Genomic DNA, 20001 nt, shown 5'->3' on the forward strand with positions numbered 1-20001 from the left:
TTGAACCTACCTACTTATTCTGATTCAGTATAAAAGTCATTCAAGGTTTTCATGTGACATCGAGGACAAGTAGTCTGCTTTAGAAATGCACAGACACACAGACTGTAGTTTGAAGGTTTATCATGACTTCAAAGAACATAAAATGTAAATATGGAGAACTGCTATATGTCAAGTTGGTGTTCCAGCTCCCTTTGAAAGAACAAAATACCCCTAAGGTCTATATGAACTTTATGACAGAGAGACATTTCTCACTGGCATTGCAGTTGTTATTTATAATGGTGATATGAGCCAGTGCGTCCCACTCAAAGCCTGCACTTTTAAACAGTGGGGTAGTATTCAAGTTCAGTCTTGGTCTTAAGACCATTCTCGAGGCCACATTTTTCCTTTGTCTTGTCTCGACCTCAGACATAGAGGACTCAGGATTTTATTTCAAAGCTGGTTAAGACTACAACTGCAGAGATAATCACTAAGTTGCCTGTGCAAAAAGTGTTGCGTAAATATGGTTAAGTAGATTCAGCTCCTTAATTTTTGGATTTGTATGCTTATAGACAACAAAGGAAAATTTGGGCACATAAAATTCACCTCCACAATGACTTTTGATTATTTTATCAAAAAGCATTTGTCATGGTACACTCATACATACATATACAGTATGCGCCCCATGGTGGGGTCCTCCATGGGGTGTCTAGGCTCAGTCTTAGAGATAGAGTAAGGATCAGCCTAAGGAGTTCATACATCCAGAGGGAGCTCAAAGTAGAGCTGCTGCTCCTTCTCGTCAAAAGGGATCAGTGGAGATGGTTCGGGCATCTGATCAGGATCCTCCTGGGCGCCTCCTGTTAGAGGTGTTCCGGGCACGTCCCACTGGTAGGAGGCCCCGGGGCAGACCCAGAACATGCTCTAGGGATTATATATCTTGTCTGGCCTGGGAAGGCCTCGGGGTCCCCCAGGAGGAGCTGGGAAGCATTCCTGGGGAGAGGGACGTCTGGGGTACTTTGCTTGGCCTGCTGCCCCTGCGACCTGGCCCCGGATAAGCAGATGAAAATACATGGATGGATACAGTATGCGTGCAAAGAGATGAATGAAGAGGAATCTTCATTTGTTCTCTGTTGGTGTTTTTATGGGAAGGTGGATCTGTCAGATCAGTCTGAGGAGTGACTATGGTTTGCTTGTTCCACATTTTATCCTAAGTGTATCATGCGGTGTGAGACTCGCCCTTGTCTGGTCTTGGACTTGACTCCGTCTCATTCCCTAAAAGTCTTGATCTCATCTCCGTCTCGATGTACTCTAGTCTGGTCACATAACTTTGTCATGTATTTAAAGTAATATTCACAACTGGCAGATGTTGAGCTCCATTGTTACCTCCAGCGAACATTTAAAACCTCATCAACTCACACCCACACAGAGCGGACAGATGTGGGGTTTCCCACACAGTCATTAATTAGTGGCAACCAGCCTCTATTAAAACATCTGCTGCCACATTTGGACCGTTCTCTGGGTGCACTGTTGGAATCTAAATAGCATTTATCAGTAATTTATTGCCCCACACTCTCACAGCGCAGAGCGCACTCTGGGCACAGAGGGAGGAGAAGAATGCCAGGCGCAGTAAAAGTGAAACTTAACTTGCTCTAAAAGTTTGCTTTCACTCACAAACAGCTGCTGCTCTCATCCATCGATCTGATGTGATAAGCTCTGATCAGATGGACGTATCAGTTATCCACCTTGTGACACAAAACTCAATAAACTGCTGCTGAGGAAAAAAGAAGAGCTCTGTCTTTGTCTTTGGACCCAGAAAAATAACCCCCAACTTTAGAGAAGGGACACAGGCTGATACACAACAGAAAAAAACAAAGTTTTAGTTCATGAAGCAGAGCAGCCATGTATCAGGTCACTTCATGTTGTCGTTTAAGCAGAACAAGTCTGAAACTGCTTTTTTATCTCAACTTAGCCACTTAGCAGTGTTGCTGAATAATTTTACCATAAATTGGACAGTGTGCACTTACTGTTGGCGCTCCTCACCACTGTCTGACAGGACCACTTGTCGCCCCAGGCAACCCTTACCATGGAGACCAGCTCGGGCCAGCAGGGATTGGCTGGTTTTCAGCAAGTTTGTACCATCATCATGTCATCACCTCCCTCAGGAGAGCACTGTCGCAGAGTAATGCTAATGCAGTAGCGTCAGTCTTGTTAGTGCGAGCAGTCATGTTTTCATTTGGAGCTCTAATGAAAGTGATGCACTTTAAGTGATAATTTACTTTTTTCTTGGTTTTGATGGGAGCAACACGGGAGGAGAAAACCAGGATTAAATGGGTTCTGGATGGAATAAATGGACAGTGAAGATGCTCACTTCTGTGAGTCTGTCAGATGGAAGTAAAGGAAAGTTCTTTTCCACAGAGTGCTAACAAGTGACACATGTTGGCTGTAAAATCTATTAGCATGCTGGTGTTTTTCAAGTCATGTTCTTCTAAATATAATTTGAAATGTGCATCTGTGCTCTTGTTTGGAATCCCCCATGGTAATTCTAGTGTATTATCTGTGTCATAGTGAACTGCACCATTTGGTTCAGCATTTAAACTGGCAAACTCACAAATCCAGACACAAACAATGCACAGTGCGCCTGTGACTGTACACTCCCAGTGCAGTGACATCACACAGTGGTGGTGTGAGGAGCTGGTTACTATGGAAACTACCTATATGCGGGGGTGGTGCTGGTAGGGGTAAGACTGATTGATAGGTGCTGTTAGGCCCAATGGGAAGTAAATCCATCTCTGGTGGGGGGTCCTGCATTCCTCTGAGGCTCCACGTGCACCCAGACTGTGTGATCTCAGAGTCCTTTATTTAGAGAGCAGGGTTCAACAGGTCACAAGGTGCTGGATGAATGGAGACGTGATCGTACTACCGGTTGTATGAGTCTTAGCACCTGATCTGGTAAGCTGGCGTGCTAAAGTGTGGACTTGCCTTTGCAGAATCAGGGTAATAAGATGTTGGAGGGATGTGATTGCCCTGCCAAGTACTTCTGGAGCTGCTGTGAAGAATTATCAGCTCTACGGTCTCATTGCACACACCGCCGCACATTGTCTATATTCAGTCCGAGTTCATTCAAAACGTCTTCCTGATACGAGTGCTTGCCACATTGATGTGGCTACAAATGGATCCACACTCTGCCACTTGTCCCCAAGGTGCTCGTACAAAGGCTTTTCATTAAGCACATGGCAGTCAAATAAATTAGGATAGCTGTACTCCATTTCTTTACACACTGTCTGCTGCTGTTCACTGGTGGGTTTCATTATTTCTCCTCACTGCTGTTTTCAAAGGTCACTTACCAGAACGCAGCGGAGGAATTCAGCGAGAGGTTCCTGCAAAAGTTCACCGCCAGTTGCTAAAAACAACACAAAGCAAAGCACTGGGGTTTTCTGAACAGATAAACCATCAGAAAGTTCATCATCATTGATTCTAACCGAGACATAAAGTAAAGATTTCTGTGCCCGTCTGCTTTTAATTAGGATCTCGATGTAAGCTGAGTCAGTGTTTATTTGCTCCTCACTTCAGACAGCTTCTGTTTCCTTTCAGCTCTGTTTATGTGCTCACCATTCAGCGGTCATGTAGCCACTAGGGCTGCAGTTCATGCCCAGAGGAATGCCTGAGGTCTCTCGACAGGCTCTGTGTGCTCTGGCTCCATGAACGCGCTTCAGGCTGGTCACGTATGTGCTTCTTGTTTGTTTGGTAGGGGGCCTCAGCTTGTGGTGATGTGGTGCACTTTTAATAGACTGCCGAGAGAAACGGCTCAATCAGTCACAGAGGAGGCTCGGTGTGGTTTTCTGTGTATATAACATAAGGTGTGTGTTTTTAAGCAGCTCCTTCGTCTGCAGTAGCAAATGAATTTTTTATCGTGGACAGAACCAACAAAAGAAAATCGTGCAGTATTAGACTGTAGGCTGATTGGAAATTGCAGTGATAGCCTTGATGCTGTCAGTTATTCATACAGAATTTTCAGGGTCTTCGCCCAGACTATGGGCTTTTTGTCCAAACGACAGCTCCATCATTAAATCATGGCATCAAGGCTACAAGTGAGCGTGCGATTGATGTCTTTTGAATTTCCATGCAAACAGTCACGTCGGCTGTGCAGGTCAGGCAAGTTCATGGAAACAATGACAAACTTTTCTTTTCAATCTCTCGCCTGTCGACTAGTGTGTTTATTATGATCGAATGCAAGTGTAAATGCCCCTGCTCATGTCCTTCACACAGTGTGTAAGTGGACTGTTAACAGCAGGAATTCAGCCCTACCAGATGGTGCTTCCAGGTGGAGCAGCTTGACATCCGTAAAGGGACAGCAGTTAAGAGTCTCTGTGTCTGACATACACAGACATCAGTTGCCTCCAAAATTGGCGGGAGGGAAGTTGCCCTGTTTTGCTGGCATACAGACAGTAGGAAGACCTGAGTGTGTGTAGAAATTTTACTATATATATATTTTGTTTTCTGCTGCTTGTTTTCCCACTTGTTAACATACACCCAGGGTTATGGCATTATAAAAGATTTACAGTAAATTTAATCCAGAGCTGAAACAATTCATAGACTGTGCTCACCACCGGTTTTCAAGGACATCTGTACAAATGGAGACAGTGTTTTCAGTATGCGTACTAGTGTCGATGCATGATTTTGCGATGGCCCATAGCACTGTCTCAAACTACGACACGTACCACTGGTGTGCAGAGAAATCTTAGAAATATTTTTAAAGAGTCAAATACGTTAATTTAAATTGCCATGCCATTAAAATATTGCATTTCCATTAAAAATACTTAAACTTTAAGATCCCTGACATTTAAATTATTTAAATTTGAATTAGTTTTGCATTTCCTGTAATATCTTTGTTTTGATGTCAGCCTGCTCCAAACGGGAACTTTCAACAGGAGAAGTGCAGATCAAGAGGAGAGTATTTTAAGCGGCACTGTTGAAACTGAAGTGGAAGACGATTAACTGAGTGCAAGTGATCTCCTAAGCAACGGCAGTAAAGTCTCCACAGCACCTGATGAGGGCGGCCCTCTTGGTGTACGAGAGTTGTGTGGAAGAGTTTTAAGTGCCAGTGCTAGTGCTACACTTTTTTACAGCATGGCTGTGGCCAACAACAATAGTCTTCTGATTAGGAGTAATCCTGCTTCCTGCATGAAGTTTTCGTTTCTCAATAGAGTCAGCCTACGCTCTGTATTTTAACATTGGCCATACTAAGGCTGGGCGATATTACGACTGTATGATACATTTTCAAGCAAGATATAGTTTGAGACAATTCCATTTATATCGATATAGGGTCAAGATGCGTAACAGAACGCATACCAGTCTGCATTTTTCCTTTCTCTCACAGCTCTGCCCCACTCACTCACAAACAAGCCTTCCACAAACACTGAGAGAGACACAGAGCTGCTCCTCTGTTTAATCTGTCTGTTCATTAGTCTGCAGTGAGACATCGGTCTATATGTTATACATGCTACGCTAAATCAGTCTGTGAGATGAATCAAGTTACTGCAGTGGCAAACGTACAGTACTGTAGGCCTCTTCCACTCTCGCTTTTGGCCGCACTTAGTCAAGCCATGCCCTGCAATTTGCATCTCCATTTCCGCCGTGCCACGCCAAGCTCCACCAGAGATGGACCTTTTCTGGAGAAGGTCCAAAAGCCAGGCCACCCACCCTTAAGCGGGTAGCAGTGATGTCTCGGCAGCCAGCACCCAATGATCCCGCTTCTCCCCCTCAAATAAGCTGTATGTGTTGCAAGACTGTACTCACCTCTGTCTGCAGGAGACCAGAGAGAAAGGCGTTTTTCAAACTCTCTCAGTACTTTTGTAGCTTCTAACTGAATCTCTGTGGTTTGGAGTTTAGTTTCTCTCCTGCGTCCTGTTTTTACTTCAGATATCTGCTTTATTTTATTAGTCATGTTCGCTATCCACCAAACTCAATATTTCCTTATTTTGCTGCCTCACAATAAAAGTTTATACATAACAAAATAAGGGGAGACTTTTATTGTGATGAATCTATAGAAAATAAAATGTGTTTATCACTGAATTAGCAGAACTTTGTTAGCGGCTTTTCTTTAATTAAGGCAAGTCTAATAATATGGCAGGGTGGAGTGAGATGTTGATGAAGAGCTGCAGACAACAGGCTCTTACTGCACCTCTGCAAACAGCTCACCTCCAACAGGTAAACTTCTTTTACCTGCCCTGCTGTGGAAACACATGCTGCAGAAATAACAGGGGACTTAAGCCTTGGATCAATTTGCAAGTTACAACTGAACATGTAGCCCATTTCCTGAACATGTAGGCCACAGTGGTGGGACTTGGAGAGCCTAATATTTTCTCAATTGGTATGCAGTGCAAAAAGTCTGAGAACTATTTGCCTGTAGAGTATGAATTAATGTAGGTATAGTTCAGTGAATCACTTGTTGACTGTGAAAAGACTGCTTAGATGGAAGTGCCATGCATTATTAGAGTGTCATCTCTTCATTTAATACCCATAGTAGTGTCTGCCCTCGCTCATTCACCTCCTGATAGCAGCAGCAATGGCAGCGAGTAGAAAAATAAAAAATAAAAAGTGCTTTGCTACATCACAAAATGCAACTCAGTATAGCGCTAGTGGAAAGAAGAGGATTACTTGGCATTTCTTCATCTTACACTGTGTTGTCTACGCTATTGGCCAACACCAGAAATATGTGGGAGAAAACACAATCCAGCCAAAGCTGACGGATCTGTTACATTAAGCCCCTTTGAGTCAGGCACCTTGTTATGTAAATATGACAGCAATTTAAAATGTCAGTCTGAATATGCACCTGTGCTCCCTTTATGTTCAAGTCACAACTTCAGTCCTGCTGAGGTGGAGCCGGTAACATCTCTGTGTCACCTCAGCACAAAATGAATTACACAGAGAGAAACTAAATGCATGTTTACGTCTCCTGTTTGAGATCACAGCAATACAGAATCATGACAGATTACTCTATGACAACAGGCAGACAATTAAACTGCTCGTACAACCATAGTAATATTCAGACCAGCTGTCTTCTGCTTGTTGCTTCTCATGCCAACTGCATGGATGATAAAATGAATATCCAGTAAAACGCTTTACACAGCATGTGTGCAAAAAGTCCAGCTTCTGTTATTCAGTCCTTGGTCTCCACCAGACTTTAGAAAGTACAGGTTACATAATTCTCTACCTAATAAATGATGAAATTGATGAGATAATGTATCTGTGGATTCACCGTGACAATTGATGGCCAGCGCCCTCAGGCTCAGGGTGTTCACAAAAAAGACTTGGACCTCCAAATTCTCGCCTTTTAAATCTGAAAAGAGAACGCTCTATCCGTCCCTCACATCAGTACATTTTCAATTCACCTCTGTTTCCTGGCAGTGATACCTCTCCCTTTGGAACGCCAGGCACCACATATCATACACGCATTGTTGCTCTTTCCATAAATGTCCCATCACATCTAAATAAAGCCACAAGGAACATTATATAAGACACATATATGAATGACAGAAGAAGCATGATTTTTAGCATATGGGTGTCACCTGTGTTTGAGAGGAGCTTCTCGAGGACAGTCGGCCGGCCGTAGCCACCACGACACAAGCGCAGGTGTGTAAACCGAGTGTAAACAAACTCACCGTCTGGACCCTAACCATGTGTCTCCTCTCTGTCGCCCCTCACAGCGGAGCCGCTCCCCCTCATGGACCTGTGCAGACGAGTAGCTCGACTGGCTCTGGGCAGAGAGCGCATCCATCACATCGACACACTCCCACTGCCGCAGACGCTCAAGAACTACCTCCAGTACCAGTGACCACACACACACGTACACACACACACACACACACACACACACACACACACGGGATGAAACTGTGGTCCATTTGTTCTTATGGTTACCAGCGTCCAATCTGAACTTAATCATAACCATGAGACATCTGCTGAGGATGCGGACGATGACGTTGACTACGAACAGGTGGTGAAGTTGGCGTTGCCAGGGGTTTTGTTTACGACAGTTGGGGGTTTTCCATTTTGAATGTTTTTATTGTCTTGGTTTCTGCATTTTTTTTTCTCGCTGTCTTTTTTCCTGTACTGGCTGGAGGAGCTGATGAACGAAATGAAGGGAGCGAGGGATTAAAAGAGGGTGTTGCAATCCACCGTCCTGCTAATCATGGCTTATAGTGTCCTTAGTTTGAGAGTTTACACCGACATCTTTTCTGCACAGACTCGGTGGAAGCCTCCTCGGAAACATGTTGGTATTCATATTTATATTCCCAACAACACAGCAGGCTCTGTGGAGACGCAACAATCCCTCCAAGCCACAGGAGAGACAGAGAGGGAGAAGGTCCACACACAGTTCTATTTTTGTTAGTTTGTACACAGTGCAGCACACATGGATTGCATATATACTGTGTGTGTGTGATGAGTGTACAGAAACAGAGCTCAAGCTGTGTGTAGTACGAAGACAACTCACTGACAAGCAGGCAGTTACCACCTACAGGCTAAAGAACACAACAACTGCAGTGTGGTTTGAACATTTTGAATCCCCCTCCTCTCTCCTGCCAGCTCTTCTCTCTCTTTCTCTACGTCCCTTCATCACTCGCTCCAGTTTGATTTAAGCCTCCATCATGTTTGGTGAACTCAAAGGACCGCGGGCACTGTTTGTCGCCTCTCCAGCTCCTGTAACGCTGATAGAGATTGATCTGAAGGTGAAGCTGTGTGTTCGACTGCTAATGTACCTGCTGCTCTGAGACAGAAACACAAGCAAAAAAAAAAGCACATTACAACATTTCTGTCATAGCAAAAGACCCCCCAAGTTTTAAATGCTGCTTTTCCATCTTTTTTTTCCCTCCACCATCTCACCCTGAAGTGGGTTTTATGCCTGATTTACTTTTGAAAATTATGGTTTTATGATGAGATTGTTTTTTAAATGTCTTTTTTTTTCCTCCATTACATGGATCTTGAGATTTGTTTACGGGACAAGTTGTCTCGCAGGTATAGGTAGAAAAATGTGCTGCCATGAGAATCTTTTAAATGTGAATAAGAATAAACTCAGCTAAACTCGCACTGCCTGTTTTCTGTGCTCTTTGTCATCACTTCTGAGACCTTACATTTTTGATCCAAAGTTGTACTTTCTTTTGCCTAGTTCACACCACATGATTTTAGCCCTGATTTTCTGCTCGCCAGCAGTTTTTGGATCTCTCTGGACAACAGCACCAGATCAGAGGCAGATCGGTGTTGGCTCGGTGCTCGCACACGGCGCTTGAGCGCTGCGTGTGATCTCCTCAGATATTTAGCATGCTAAATATCTCGACCTGTTGCAGACTTAATTGGCGAGCTACAGCCAAAGACAGTGGAAAGCATGGGTTGAGGACAGAGACAAGTGGCACTGCATCACTCTTCAAAAAATGGTGGAAGGTGGACTATTGCATGCAGTCTTTCTGATAGTTTTTAGCCTAATAGCATGCTCAGAATTCTGCTTTATCACTTTGATATTTTTTAGTAAGCAACCCTTGATCCTTGGTTGTGGTTGTGTCACTTGACATTTTCATCATGGATTCCTCCTGGTGAAAGATCGTGTAGTGTGTCTTGCTCAGTCATGTCGTGTGAAAACCATGGTGACATCAAGACTTCCAGATACAAGACCGCAAGTTGTGTAATGTGAAATGTACAGCAATCTGTCGACTTTGAAAGTCATGTAGTGTGAACTTAGCTTTAACTGACGTTCACATAACCCCGCCCCTGAGCAACAATTGTCCAATAACAACTCGGCAATCATAACTGGGCATGGCAGGTCTGTGAAGCTTTGGATTCTCCACATGTTGAAGCAGTGTATGTGAGTGATGCACTGTGTCTACAGAGCGTTTGAGAATGCTGTCTATTCCTTATTACCTGTCCAAAACCAAAAATACAAGCACAAAACAAAAGTGTAAGAAATGGATTTAACTATACTATCTGTATCTGCTGTTCTTTATTTCCATGTCCTCAGTGTGGGTCAACAGCTGGTGAAGATGCTGGCTTTTGGCCTGAGACACTTTAACAGTCTTTTTGCTTTTAAACCGATAAGGTGAAAACATTAAATTGCCACCAAATTTTTAACCAAAGAGTTTTAGCATTAGCATATGCTGGGTAGCTACAGCTGATAAAATTTGCTGTCGTCAGCAGCCTACTTTGTTAACTTCTCTGTGAACTTAAAAGCCTGTTGTTTTGTTAGCTGGACATTGCAGTGGTAAATCTGGGGGTCCTGCCAATTCTTAATGTAAAAACTTTTAATGTAAAATTAAGGCCTTAACTGGTGTAAAAATGTCTTAAATCAATCAAAAGTCTTCTTCCCATTTCTTAACATAGGAAGAATAATTTTATTTTATCTTGTGAGATTCAACCAAAAATAGTAAATAAAGAAAGTCTTCCCACCTGGGAAGAAGAATTTTTATGTTGAATGTAAAATCTCATTATTATTATTATTATTATTATTATTATTATTATATTTTTTTTTTAAATAATTTACCAAATACCTTTGTTTGGCAGATCAGGATAGCGGAACCAACAACAAACATTATGTTTACAGCCAGGATGCTCAGAGCAGAGGTACCACTGTCTGCTAGCTTGCTGTCACTGTCACCCTACCCCGGATGAAATGGGGTAAAATAAAGTGTAAGTGTAGTGAAGTGTAAATTAAATGAATATTGGCAATTTGACCAAAGTAATGTATACAATGCAACAAGTTTTTCAAACTTTGCATAGTGGGAATCGAAACAGTGGGTCTTCATGTGGAAATTGCGTAACTCAAAATTGCCCCTCAACCTGCCAACAGGTTGAGGGGTTCAAACCTGGGTTGGGGAGCCCTTCTGTGTGGAGTCTGCATGTTCTCCCTGTGTCAGCGTGGGTTTCCTCCAGGTGCTCCAGCTTCCTCCCACAGTCCAAACACATGCAGGTTAATTGGTGACTCTAAATTGTCCGTAGGTGTGAATGTGAGTGTGAATGGTTGTCTGTCTCTATGTGTCAGCCCTGTGATAGTCTGGTAACCTGTCCAGGGTGAACCCTGCCTCTCACCCAGTGTCAGCTGGGACAGGCTCCACCCCCCTCACGACCCACAACAGGATAAGCGGATGAATATGCCTAACTGTAAGTAACTGATGTCGCTTGCTTGAATTTTTTGTTGTTGTTGTTGATGTTATTTTAAAATTGGTCTTATTAATTTTATTCCAAGTGGCATTAAATAAAAGTCTAAAATGTAACTTACCTTCAGCTGTAGGAACCCTGTAAATCTGCCGCTGTTGTTGCTGTAATCGTTACATGTTGGATGTGAGAAGAGATGTAGCAACAGTAACTAAGGAAGCAGAGGCTCAGCAAAGCGAATGGTCAATTTCTCCGTCTTATTTCAATGATGCAAACATTTGTAATGGATGTTACTTTATCAACACTGATAATATCAGCAACACAACTTACAGCACATCGCATCAAGCTTTGGTGTGGAGCACGTGTAGTTGCTACAAAGGTCCACTGTGACAGAAAATCCTTTGCTGCTGTCAAAGCCCCAGATGCTGGTTTTGGTGTAGAGTCGAGATGAGCCAGTTCTAAACCCGATTCCCATCATCCCAGTGCAGGCTTTGAACACAGAACAAAGCCTGTCTGTGATCAAAGTTCAGCTCAGCGTGGCTTTCCCTGGCACTACCAACAGAAAATCCATTAGTGTTTTGCAGCAGAGAGCAGCCTGTGTTGATAATATCATAATCGCTCTGAGAGGCATCTCTCCCTCTGCTTTTAGACGCAGATGACCGGAGCTAACGCAGGAGAATTGATGGACGTGGACATTTAATGCTTTAATAATGATGACAAAGATGTGTCTATAAAACAACACAGACTTTAATAACAATAACTGGCTGAAGATCGTGCTCCAGCACACGTGCTCGTTACAATCTGACATCAGAATAAACACAAATATAGAAGACACTGAAATGCAAGTCACTCTATAGAGATGAGATCTGCTATAAGCTCCGGTCTGTTATTGATCCCCAGCTGTAGCGTGCGTCCGCCTCAGCATATAGTGCTGTTCAATAATGCAGGGACCGGCCCTTTAAAGGATTATTGAACAAGCTTGAAAGTTAAAGCTGATGACTTGTTTGATCTGGTTAAAAGTGACTTGGCTTTGCTAGATCCATATTTAGCTGCCTCTTGACAGTGAGGCTTCACTTCAATTTATCTCGCTGTCTCTTCCTCTGCCTTCTCTCCTCCACCACACTCTGCCAACTTTCTCCTCTGTCTCCCTTTTACACCGCTTTACTCAGGCTATTTAAATCCCCCCATCTCTGTTTTCCCTTCTCAGAAGCACATTTTCCATCACAGAGCTTTATCTTCTGCCTCACCTGCTTTGACTGGAGGTAAACGGTGTGTTTCAGCTGTGAGAACATTGTTTGGTAGGATATTTGTCCATCACACCGCCTTCCTCATCCGTTCCCCCGTCTATGCATACATGTTATACATATGCATATATGGAGAGTGGCAGAGTGAGCCGAGGAAGGGATGGATGGTTGGAGGCCGGCTGTCTGCTTCAGAGACAGGCAGAGATCCATAATTTATGGAGGAAAAATCCTGCGCCTGCTTTGCTTGGTAAGTCATGTAAAAGCTTACATTTCATATTTCTCCTCACTCTCTGCTCCCTCCTCCAGATCACATATAGAGATTTCTTCAGAGGGCAGAATTCCTCAAAGTAAAGGGTGCTTCTTTGACCTACTTGAGGAATTTTGTGCACAGTCACAGATAAGGATGCGACTTTAACCGCATTTATGTTCAATCTATGTTCAGCGGCAACATCAAAGGTGCATCTGCTCCGGTTTTGTTGACTTTTTGCTTGTACTTTGCGATTCATCTTGGAGTTTCAGAAAGAGACTGAACATGACATTTGGACTTTATATGATATGTTTTTCACTGCTTTAAATCCCACTGCAAGAAATGAAATATTTTGCTGTCAAAGCTACAGTGTGCAACTTGTATTTTAAGAAAATAACTTGTCAAATTTTCCTGAAACTCACTATATTCACACAGCATTAAATGAGAGATAATATGTGGGGGAAATATCGTATTCCTCTGCCTACTCTTTTGCCTTGTAACGCTTCTAATGGCCTTACCGCACCTGAATGAAAACAACCAATCAGAGCAGAGGAGTCACTCATGTAAATTCATTTCAATCAGTGCTCATGAACAGGGGTGAAACTGTCAAAGTAGGCAGCATTAATCAAATATGAATCAAGATTCTGTTTCTAAACTCAGATGTTTTTAGAAACATAATTTAGTGACTGTTTGGCTGTAAAATGAGAAAGTTGGCCCAGCAGGTGGACAGTGCTTGGTACTTTGGTTTCCAACAGTCACAAACGTTCTCATCTTACAGCTAAACAGTTCACTAAAATCTTTCTGCAAATGTTTCAGGTGAGAAAAAGGTAATGCAGTAACAGAATCTTCACTCATAGCTAGCTAGCTAGTTTGACAGTTTGACCACACATAAACGCTGAGACTCCTCAATCAGTCAGTCAGTCAAATTTTATTCATATAGCACCTTTCAAAACAAATCAATGTCATTCAAAGTGCTTTACATTTTGATTGAAAAATACAGAGAATAAAAAAGTAAAATCAGAAAAAGGACTGGGAAGGTAATGCACACCATGTCATACAATAATAATTTAAAACAATAATAGAAGATAAAAACAAGATCAAAACTACTGTGCTGCTACTAAAAAAAATAAATAAATATGCAGGATAAAATATAAAATCAAAGTCAGAAGAATAGCAATAATAAAAAAGAAAAATACAGATAAGACCACTGAATAAAAACAAAAGTAAAAAAATAAAATAAAAATACAATGTAGGATAGAATAAAATAAGATATAAAAACAATCAGGGAGATAGCAATAAGACAAGTACAGATAAAAAGTAATAAATAGAATAATTATAAAACAATAGAACTAACGTAGGACACTACATAAAAGCCAGACTAAAGAGATGGGTTTTTAGCCTACGTTTAAAAATGTCAATGTTTCTGACTCCTCTCAGATCCTCCGGCAGTAAATTCCACAGTAAATTCCTCGGCTCTGATTCGTTGTTTTTGATGCACCATGGTCAAATCCATCAAATGGCATTAGAAGCAGTAGAAAGAGGAGGAAAGACATGTTTGTTTTCACCGCCTGTCTGTCTCATATGTCTTTCAGAATGTTAGTGACAGTGTTAGCAAAGATAAAACAGAAAGAAGTTAAAGCAACTATTGGCGGGACTGGTTTCAGATTGGTGACAGAATTAAGTAGTGAAAAAAACCCCCCCCGCTAAAATGAATTATTGTGTTTTCTTTGATAATGGTGATATAACAAAAACTATAATAATTCATCTTTGTCTTTTTTTTCCTTTTTTTTTTTATTATTACTTTTTTTGCATTTATAAGTGGAGCTCAGTGTCTCAGTGTATGCAGGTGGTAAACCCCTTTTCAGCCCTGAGATGTCTGCAGGTGTTCTTGTCAACTGCAGTCAGGTAGGACAGCCTATGTACCCATGACCTAGAGCAAAAAAGACCCTAAACACTAATTGTAATAAAAAGCAGCTTAGATGGCTACATTTATAGTTTAATCCAAGCACTTCACAAGGTTTATGCTGCTCTTTCACCCACACACTGGTGTCAGGAAGCTGCCACACAGGACACTGGCCTGACCGTCTGTGTCTTCACTGTTTTGTCCAACATTTCACAACTGCTCTATGGTAGCAGGATAGTAAGAGCACAATGTCCAGAGAGACTTACGTGAGAAAGTCGACCTGAAACAAAAGTGAAGAGAACAAAAATTCAATTTTGGAGACAGGGAGGGACATGGCCGTCATCCACAGTGGAAATTCCAGTCTTTCTTTGTGATCTTCCCGCCCCCTCATCTTTCCTGGGAACACAGAGCTGATGGACTGCAAGTAACTCGCAGACAGTACCAAGGGACACTGGGAATGTTTTATTTTACGTCAAACTGAAACTTCCTCAAAAAGCACTTGATGCAGATGCAGTTTCTGGGATGTATCCACGTGGCTGAACGTGCTTACTGGAAGTTGCTTTGGATAAAAGTATCAGCTAAATAAATTTATTATAATGTTAAACCATCAAATTCATTTTAAAGATGGCCAGTGAATTTAGGGCAGCCACTGAACACTGATTCATCAAAGACGTGAAGAATGTCCATGACTATTTGCCAAGGCCAAGTTGACATATATAAAGTTCTTGATTTGTCCAACTATCAATTAAGAATCGCTCTTTCTATATACTATAATCACAGATTAACAAAACAAGGTGATACTTTTTCGTCAAGCTGGAAACTGATTTTTTTCCTGCAATTTTCTGCTGTAAAAAAATCTTAAAAGATTGAGTTCTGTTGCTCAACTAATCAGTTATTCAATACTGTACTAATCAATTTATTGATCATTTCAGCTTTAGTAGCTTTACTGAAGATATGAATCAATATCACGAATTACACAAGTTTGAAACCCTTCAAGTTAACTTTTACTGGCACTTCATACTGCACCCTGCCTGCAACTAAGGACACATATGAGGTGAAGTTTATCTCTTCCTCCAACTTCCTTCATAGGTCACTGTGCAACAAAATGTATTCCAGCCACCCCAAACCAAAGGTTCACATATAAAGGTCAATAACAGTTTAAGTGAATGCTGTATTCAGAATATTTTTTACTGCTTTACCTTCCTGTCAGACAACCTGTTCCAACTGGGAACTGAACTCAAAGTAAAACTTATCTGTGACTTCTGAACAAGTCCGGATTCACTATTGACACAATAACAGAAACAAACTAACCAATCAAGGTAGCAGTAGACCAGCAGCTCCTGTGTTCACCAAGCTAAAATTACAGTTTTTGTCCAAGGAGTTTGGTGACTTTGAAGACAGCGATATAAAGGGTTCAGATCCCCACTGGAAAGGGCTGTCTTGCACGTTTTACACAGAGATCATGATATAGGGCTGCTACTAAGTCCCTTCTTTATGCTGCCTCTGCATTTTTGCACAGAACCATCATTCCACACCAGTATGTGATTTTAGACAGCATGCCAGCATTGCGGAAGCAAAATAGACATGAAGACAGCGGCTTCCATCTCTAGTGTGACTTATAACATACGCATCAGCAGCCCTTTTTAAACACTAGCAATGCCATAACATGACAAGCATTTACCGTCGGAGGATAAGGAGCTCTCGGACTTTATTGCTCTCCCGATTTGTGGACATTTTTGGCTGTCCCTTTTAAACAGAGGGTCGTTGCGGCGCTGTAACTATCTCCTACTTTAATACAGAACAACAAGGCGACATAATGGAGTTAAATTCCAGCCTTGAAGAGGCAGTGTTAGAGGCGCTTGTGATGGCAGGGCTACAACAGTTTAAATAATTTAAATACAAAACACTTAAACTAGTTTGAATTTAATTTATTGAAAGAATAGCCCCTTGAGATGTAGCATCTCATTTTCAGGGGGTCCTCAAACACCAATACAAAACTAGCCATACAGGAAAAACTGCATTACATAACAAACATATTGTACAAATACAAAGATACAAACATCCTGCTCACCAAGTCCTGAAGCAGCTGAAAGAGGTGACAGAGCTCAAGAAAATATGAAGATTATTCCAGTCAGATGGAGCTTTGTGTTGGGACGACCTTCGTCCAGGTAATTTGAAAATTCTGGGGACAAAGCAAAAGGGATATCGCATATGTCTAGGTGGATATGAGTTATTAATGTTGAAGTACAAGGTACAGCTGAAATGAACACATTTGAAAATCAATTTAAACTGATATTTATTTTTTTGGACTGGACTTTTTTAGGTGGCTAAAATCAGTTTTGCTGCCACCCCCGTCCACAGCAATATATTGCTTAGCTTCTGTGGCGGTACTCCTGCCTGCTTCTCCAAACTCGTATTGCACTGGTTGCCATTTATGGTAGGATATGCACTGATCATGGATAAAAACTTCATTCAACCCCACTTCAAAAAAATGTACGATCCCTTATAACTCCTTCCCCCCTGAATTCTTCCTGTGATGAGATCTTAGTTCCCCAGAGCCCAAGATAACCACCTCAGATTGCTTATTTTGTCAGCGTATGGTACCAAATCCAAAGATAATCAATAAGCACTGATATCAAACATCAAGTCCTCATAGTTGAAAAGACTGAACTGACAAATGTTCACTGTTTTTTCTTGAGAAGTAACTTAAGCAACACACAGATTATTGAAACAGTGCATGATTTTAAGTTTCTTTCAGTCAATTTTATTACTCAACGACTCGTCTCAGCCTTAAACTGAATAATGTGTAACCACAGCTCAGCCTCAGTGACAGCACACTCTCGAGTCAGCTATCAGACCAGAGCCCAAAACACTCTTTAAATTCCCCCTGAACAGTTTGTTCCTGCTGGCTGGAACACAGCGCTCATAACTGGAGGAGAAGTAAAAAGCAAATGAACGAAAGATGCACGAAAAAGTAGGGAGAGGGGAGAGAGGGGATTAGTGAATGAGAGAGGTGCCAGACGGGTTTGACAGAGGAGTGGTGCTGTCAGTGGCACAGAGTGAAGAGGGGAAATACAATAAGGTGACGGCGAAGAAAGAAGGGCTATTTTCATCCTCATTATGTACTCCTTCCAACATCTGAGTGGAGATAACATAATGGCTCAGACACTTTTTATTGCCGAGTGTATAGGAGAAAGCTTCAGAGGAGTAAAAATAAAACACACAGTGGCGCAAACCTCATCTTGAGGGCTTTTTATGTTTTGTAAACAGCAGCTTAATGAGCATATAAATGGTCAGGACATTGACTTCTAATTTGAGCAGCGCCAGTTTTGAATCTTACCCGGGTACCTCGAGTCTATGTGAAGGTATGCATGAGTCATACTCTTATCTCACTGTCGCACACATACACTCACAGTAGGGGAACACAGTGTGAGGCCCCATAATAACAGTATGGTGCCTTTTCTTATCCATCCTTCATCTTTTTTTCTATCTCCCCTGTACCATCACTGACTCCCTCTGTATATCTTCAATTTTTTTCATATCGTTCTATTTCTTGTTTTTTTTTTTTTATTTCTGTGTGTTTCTTCTGCTGAACATAGGGGGCTTTGCAGGAGAAGTGTCACCCTCATTTTTCAAACTTAAAGGGTGTAAATGAGAGGTAAAACAAGCAGGTGTGGAGTTCCATTCGAGTGTGCTTGTTAATATTGTCAGAGGTTTCCAGTCGGACCTCCTGCCTGTTATCTCAACCTTTTTAAATGTCACCTGCTGCCTATTAGGCAAAAAAACAAACCACCATACAGCAAGGGTGCATCTAAAATTAGTGATAACATGTCCCTGGGTACGCACACACACTTTCTCACACACACTGAGGTTAATTACTGGCCACATCCTCCGGGCAATACAACGGACTCTGGTTTGTGTGTTAAATCCGTGCGTTTAGATATTGTGGTTTTGTGTGTGTGTGTTCACGTTGGCAGTTTTATCAGACCTCTTGGCTGAGCAGATGACCTCATAATCTCATCAGTGCAACACACACAGCAGCCACTGTTGTCACTGACTGTGTGCCAAAAGTTTTTTTTTTTAATGCTCCATATCTACGCACACACCGAGCGTGACGTCAGTGTGCAGTGTACAATGTCATCTGTGCCCACTGGCCTGTTCTGTTTCCTTCGCATTGTGCCCACTGCACCTTATGTAAATATACAAGCAGCCAATAACAGGCAGGATTTTGGATTCATGACCTCTAGTGCTGTTTACCTGGTTTTGACGGATTTATTGCAATAAAAAGGACAATATACCTCTCTGGTCGGAGTGAGCACTCCCTGGTGTTTGCTTTAAAACAGAAAAGCCTCTGGGTCATTGCATCATGATGGATGCTGGTGGTTTCAGCGTATTTTAATTCAATAAAAATGGATGAAATACAAAATAACTTGTTCTGCTCTTTGCATAAATGACCCCAGAAATGACTCAAGATTGCTCAACTGATCGGGATGGATTCAGTTTTTGCTACATTACTGCTGCCACCTTTTGGTCCTCTGCACTTACTACAACACTGTCTCCATTTAAACAGTGTGAGTGAAAGAATCAAAGCTCTATGGAAAGGGAGTTCCAGGGATTTAATACTGCACTTTATCATGGTCGAGGGAATCACAAAAGACAGGCTTTTAAAAATAGCCAAAACTTGGGTTACAGTACAGTGGTGCAGTAGTGACTGCTGTTGCCTCACATCAAGAGGGTTCCATGTCCGAATTATTATTTTATTATTTATTATTTATTTATTTAAGTTAGAAGGGACAGAGCACATTAATGAACATTTATATGTAAATATACTATTTATAGCCCCAGGGTAATTTTCATCCATAGTCCCTTCGCAGGTTGATCTTACAGAGTAGTAAAAAAAAAAAGTTAGAAGAAAGGAAAAAAAGAAAAACGTGATAGTCAATACATTAGTTCACCGAGGACAAAAGGAGAAAAAATACATACCGTATAAGATAAAACATAACAACATGGTGTACAAACATCAAAAACCGGGGCCATTGAGGTGAATGTCTGTCCAGTCCAGTGTGTGAAATTGAGTCCAAATAAAGTGCAATGTGCTGTGGTTATTGCATGATGCCCATAATGACGTATGTGGATATAAAAAACAAAAAAAAAACAAAAAAAAAAGACGATAAACAACAACGACAGTAATTGAGTCCACATAGAATTCCATGTCAGAGTTATTGCTCAATGCCCATAGCCACACATTTCAAGTATTCAAGAATGTCTTTGAAGAGTCTCCATGTCTCCCTGTGGTTTCTTCAGGTTCTCAAGCTCCTTTCCATGGTCTAAAGACATGCAAGTCATGTTAGTTGTTGACCTTGAATTGCCCGTAGGTGAAGGTGAGGATGAATTGTCTGTCTCTGTGTCAGCCCTGTGATAGTGTGGGTACTTGTCCAAGGTGTACCCCAACATTCGCCCAATGGAAATATTCCCCAAATTACTTACAGAGT

General features: G+C 41.7%; 1 protein-coding gene across 3 annotated transcripts in view; it reads left to right on the forward strand.

The window, feature by feature from the left end:
* LOC126397966 (SPRY domain-containing SOCS box protein 4-like) overlaps positions 1-9063 on the forward strand; it is a 73306-nt gene extending 64243 nt beyond the window's left edge. For all 3 annotated transcript variants that reach the window (XM_050057096.1, XM_050057108.1, XM_050057099.1), the window contains one exon: positions 7683-9063. In XM_050057096.1, the coding sequence (XP_049913053.1) occupies positions 7683-7810 (128 nt within the window). In that variant the 3' untranslated portion in view covers positions 7811-9063. The remainder of the gene's footprint in view (positions 1-7682) is intronic.
* The last annotated feature ends 10938 nt before the right edge of the window (positions 9064-20001 follow it).

The sequence above is a fragment of the Epinephelus moara genome, chromosome 2 (genome assembly GCF_006386435.1).
Source record: "Epinephelus moara isolate mb chromosome 2, YSFRI_EMoa_1.0, whole genome shotgun sequence".
Classification (NCBI taxonomy): Eukaryota; Metazoa; Chordata; class Actinopteri; order Perciformes; family Serranidae; genus Epinephelus; species Epinephelus moara.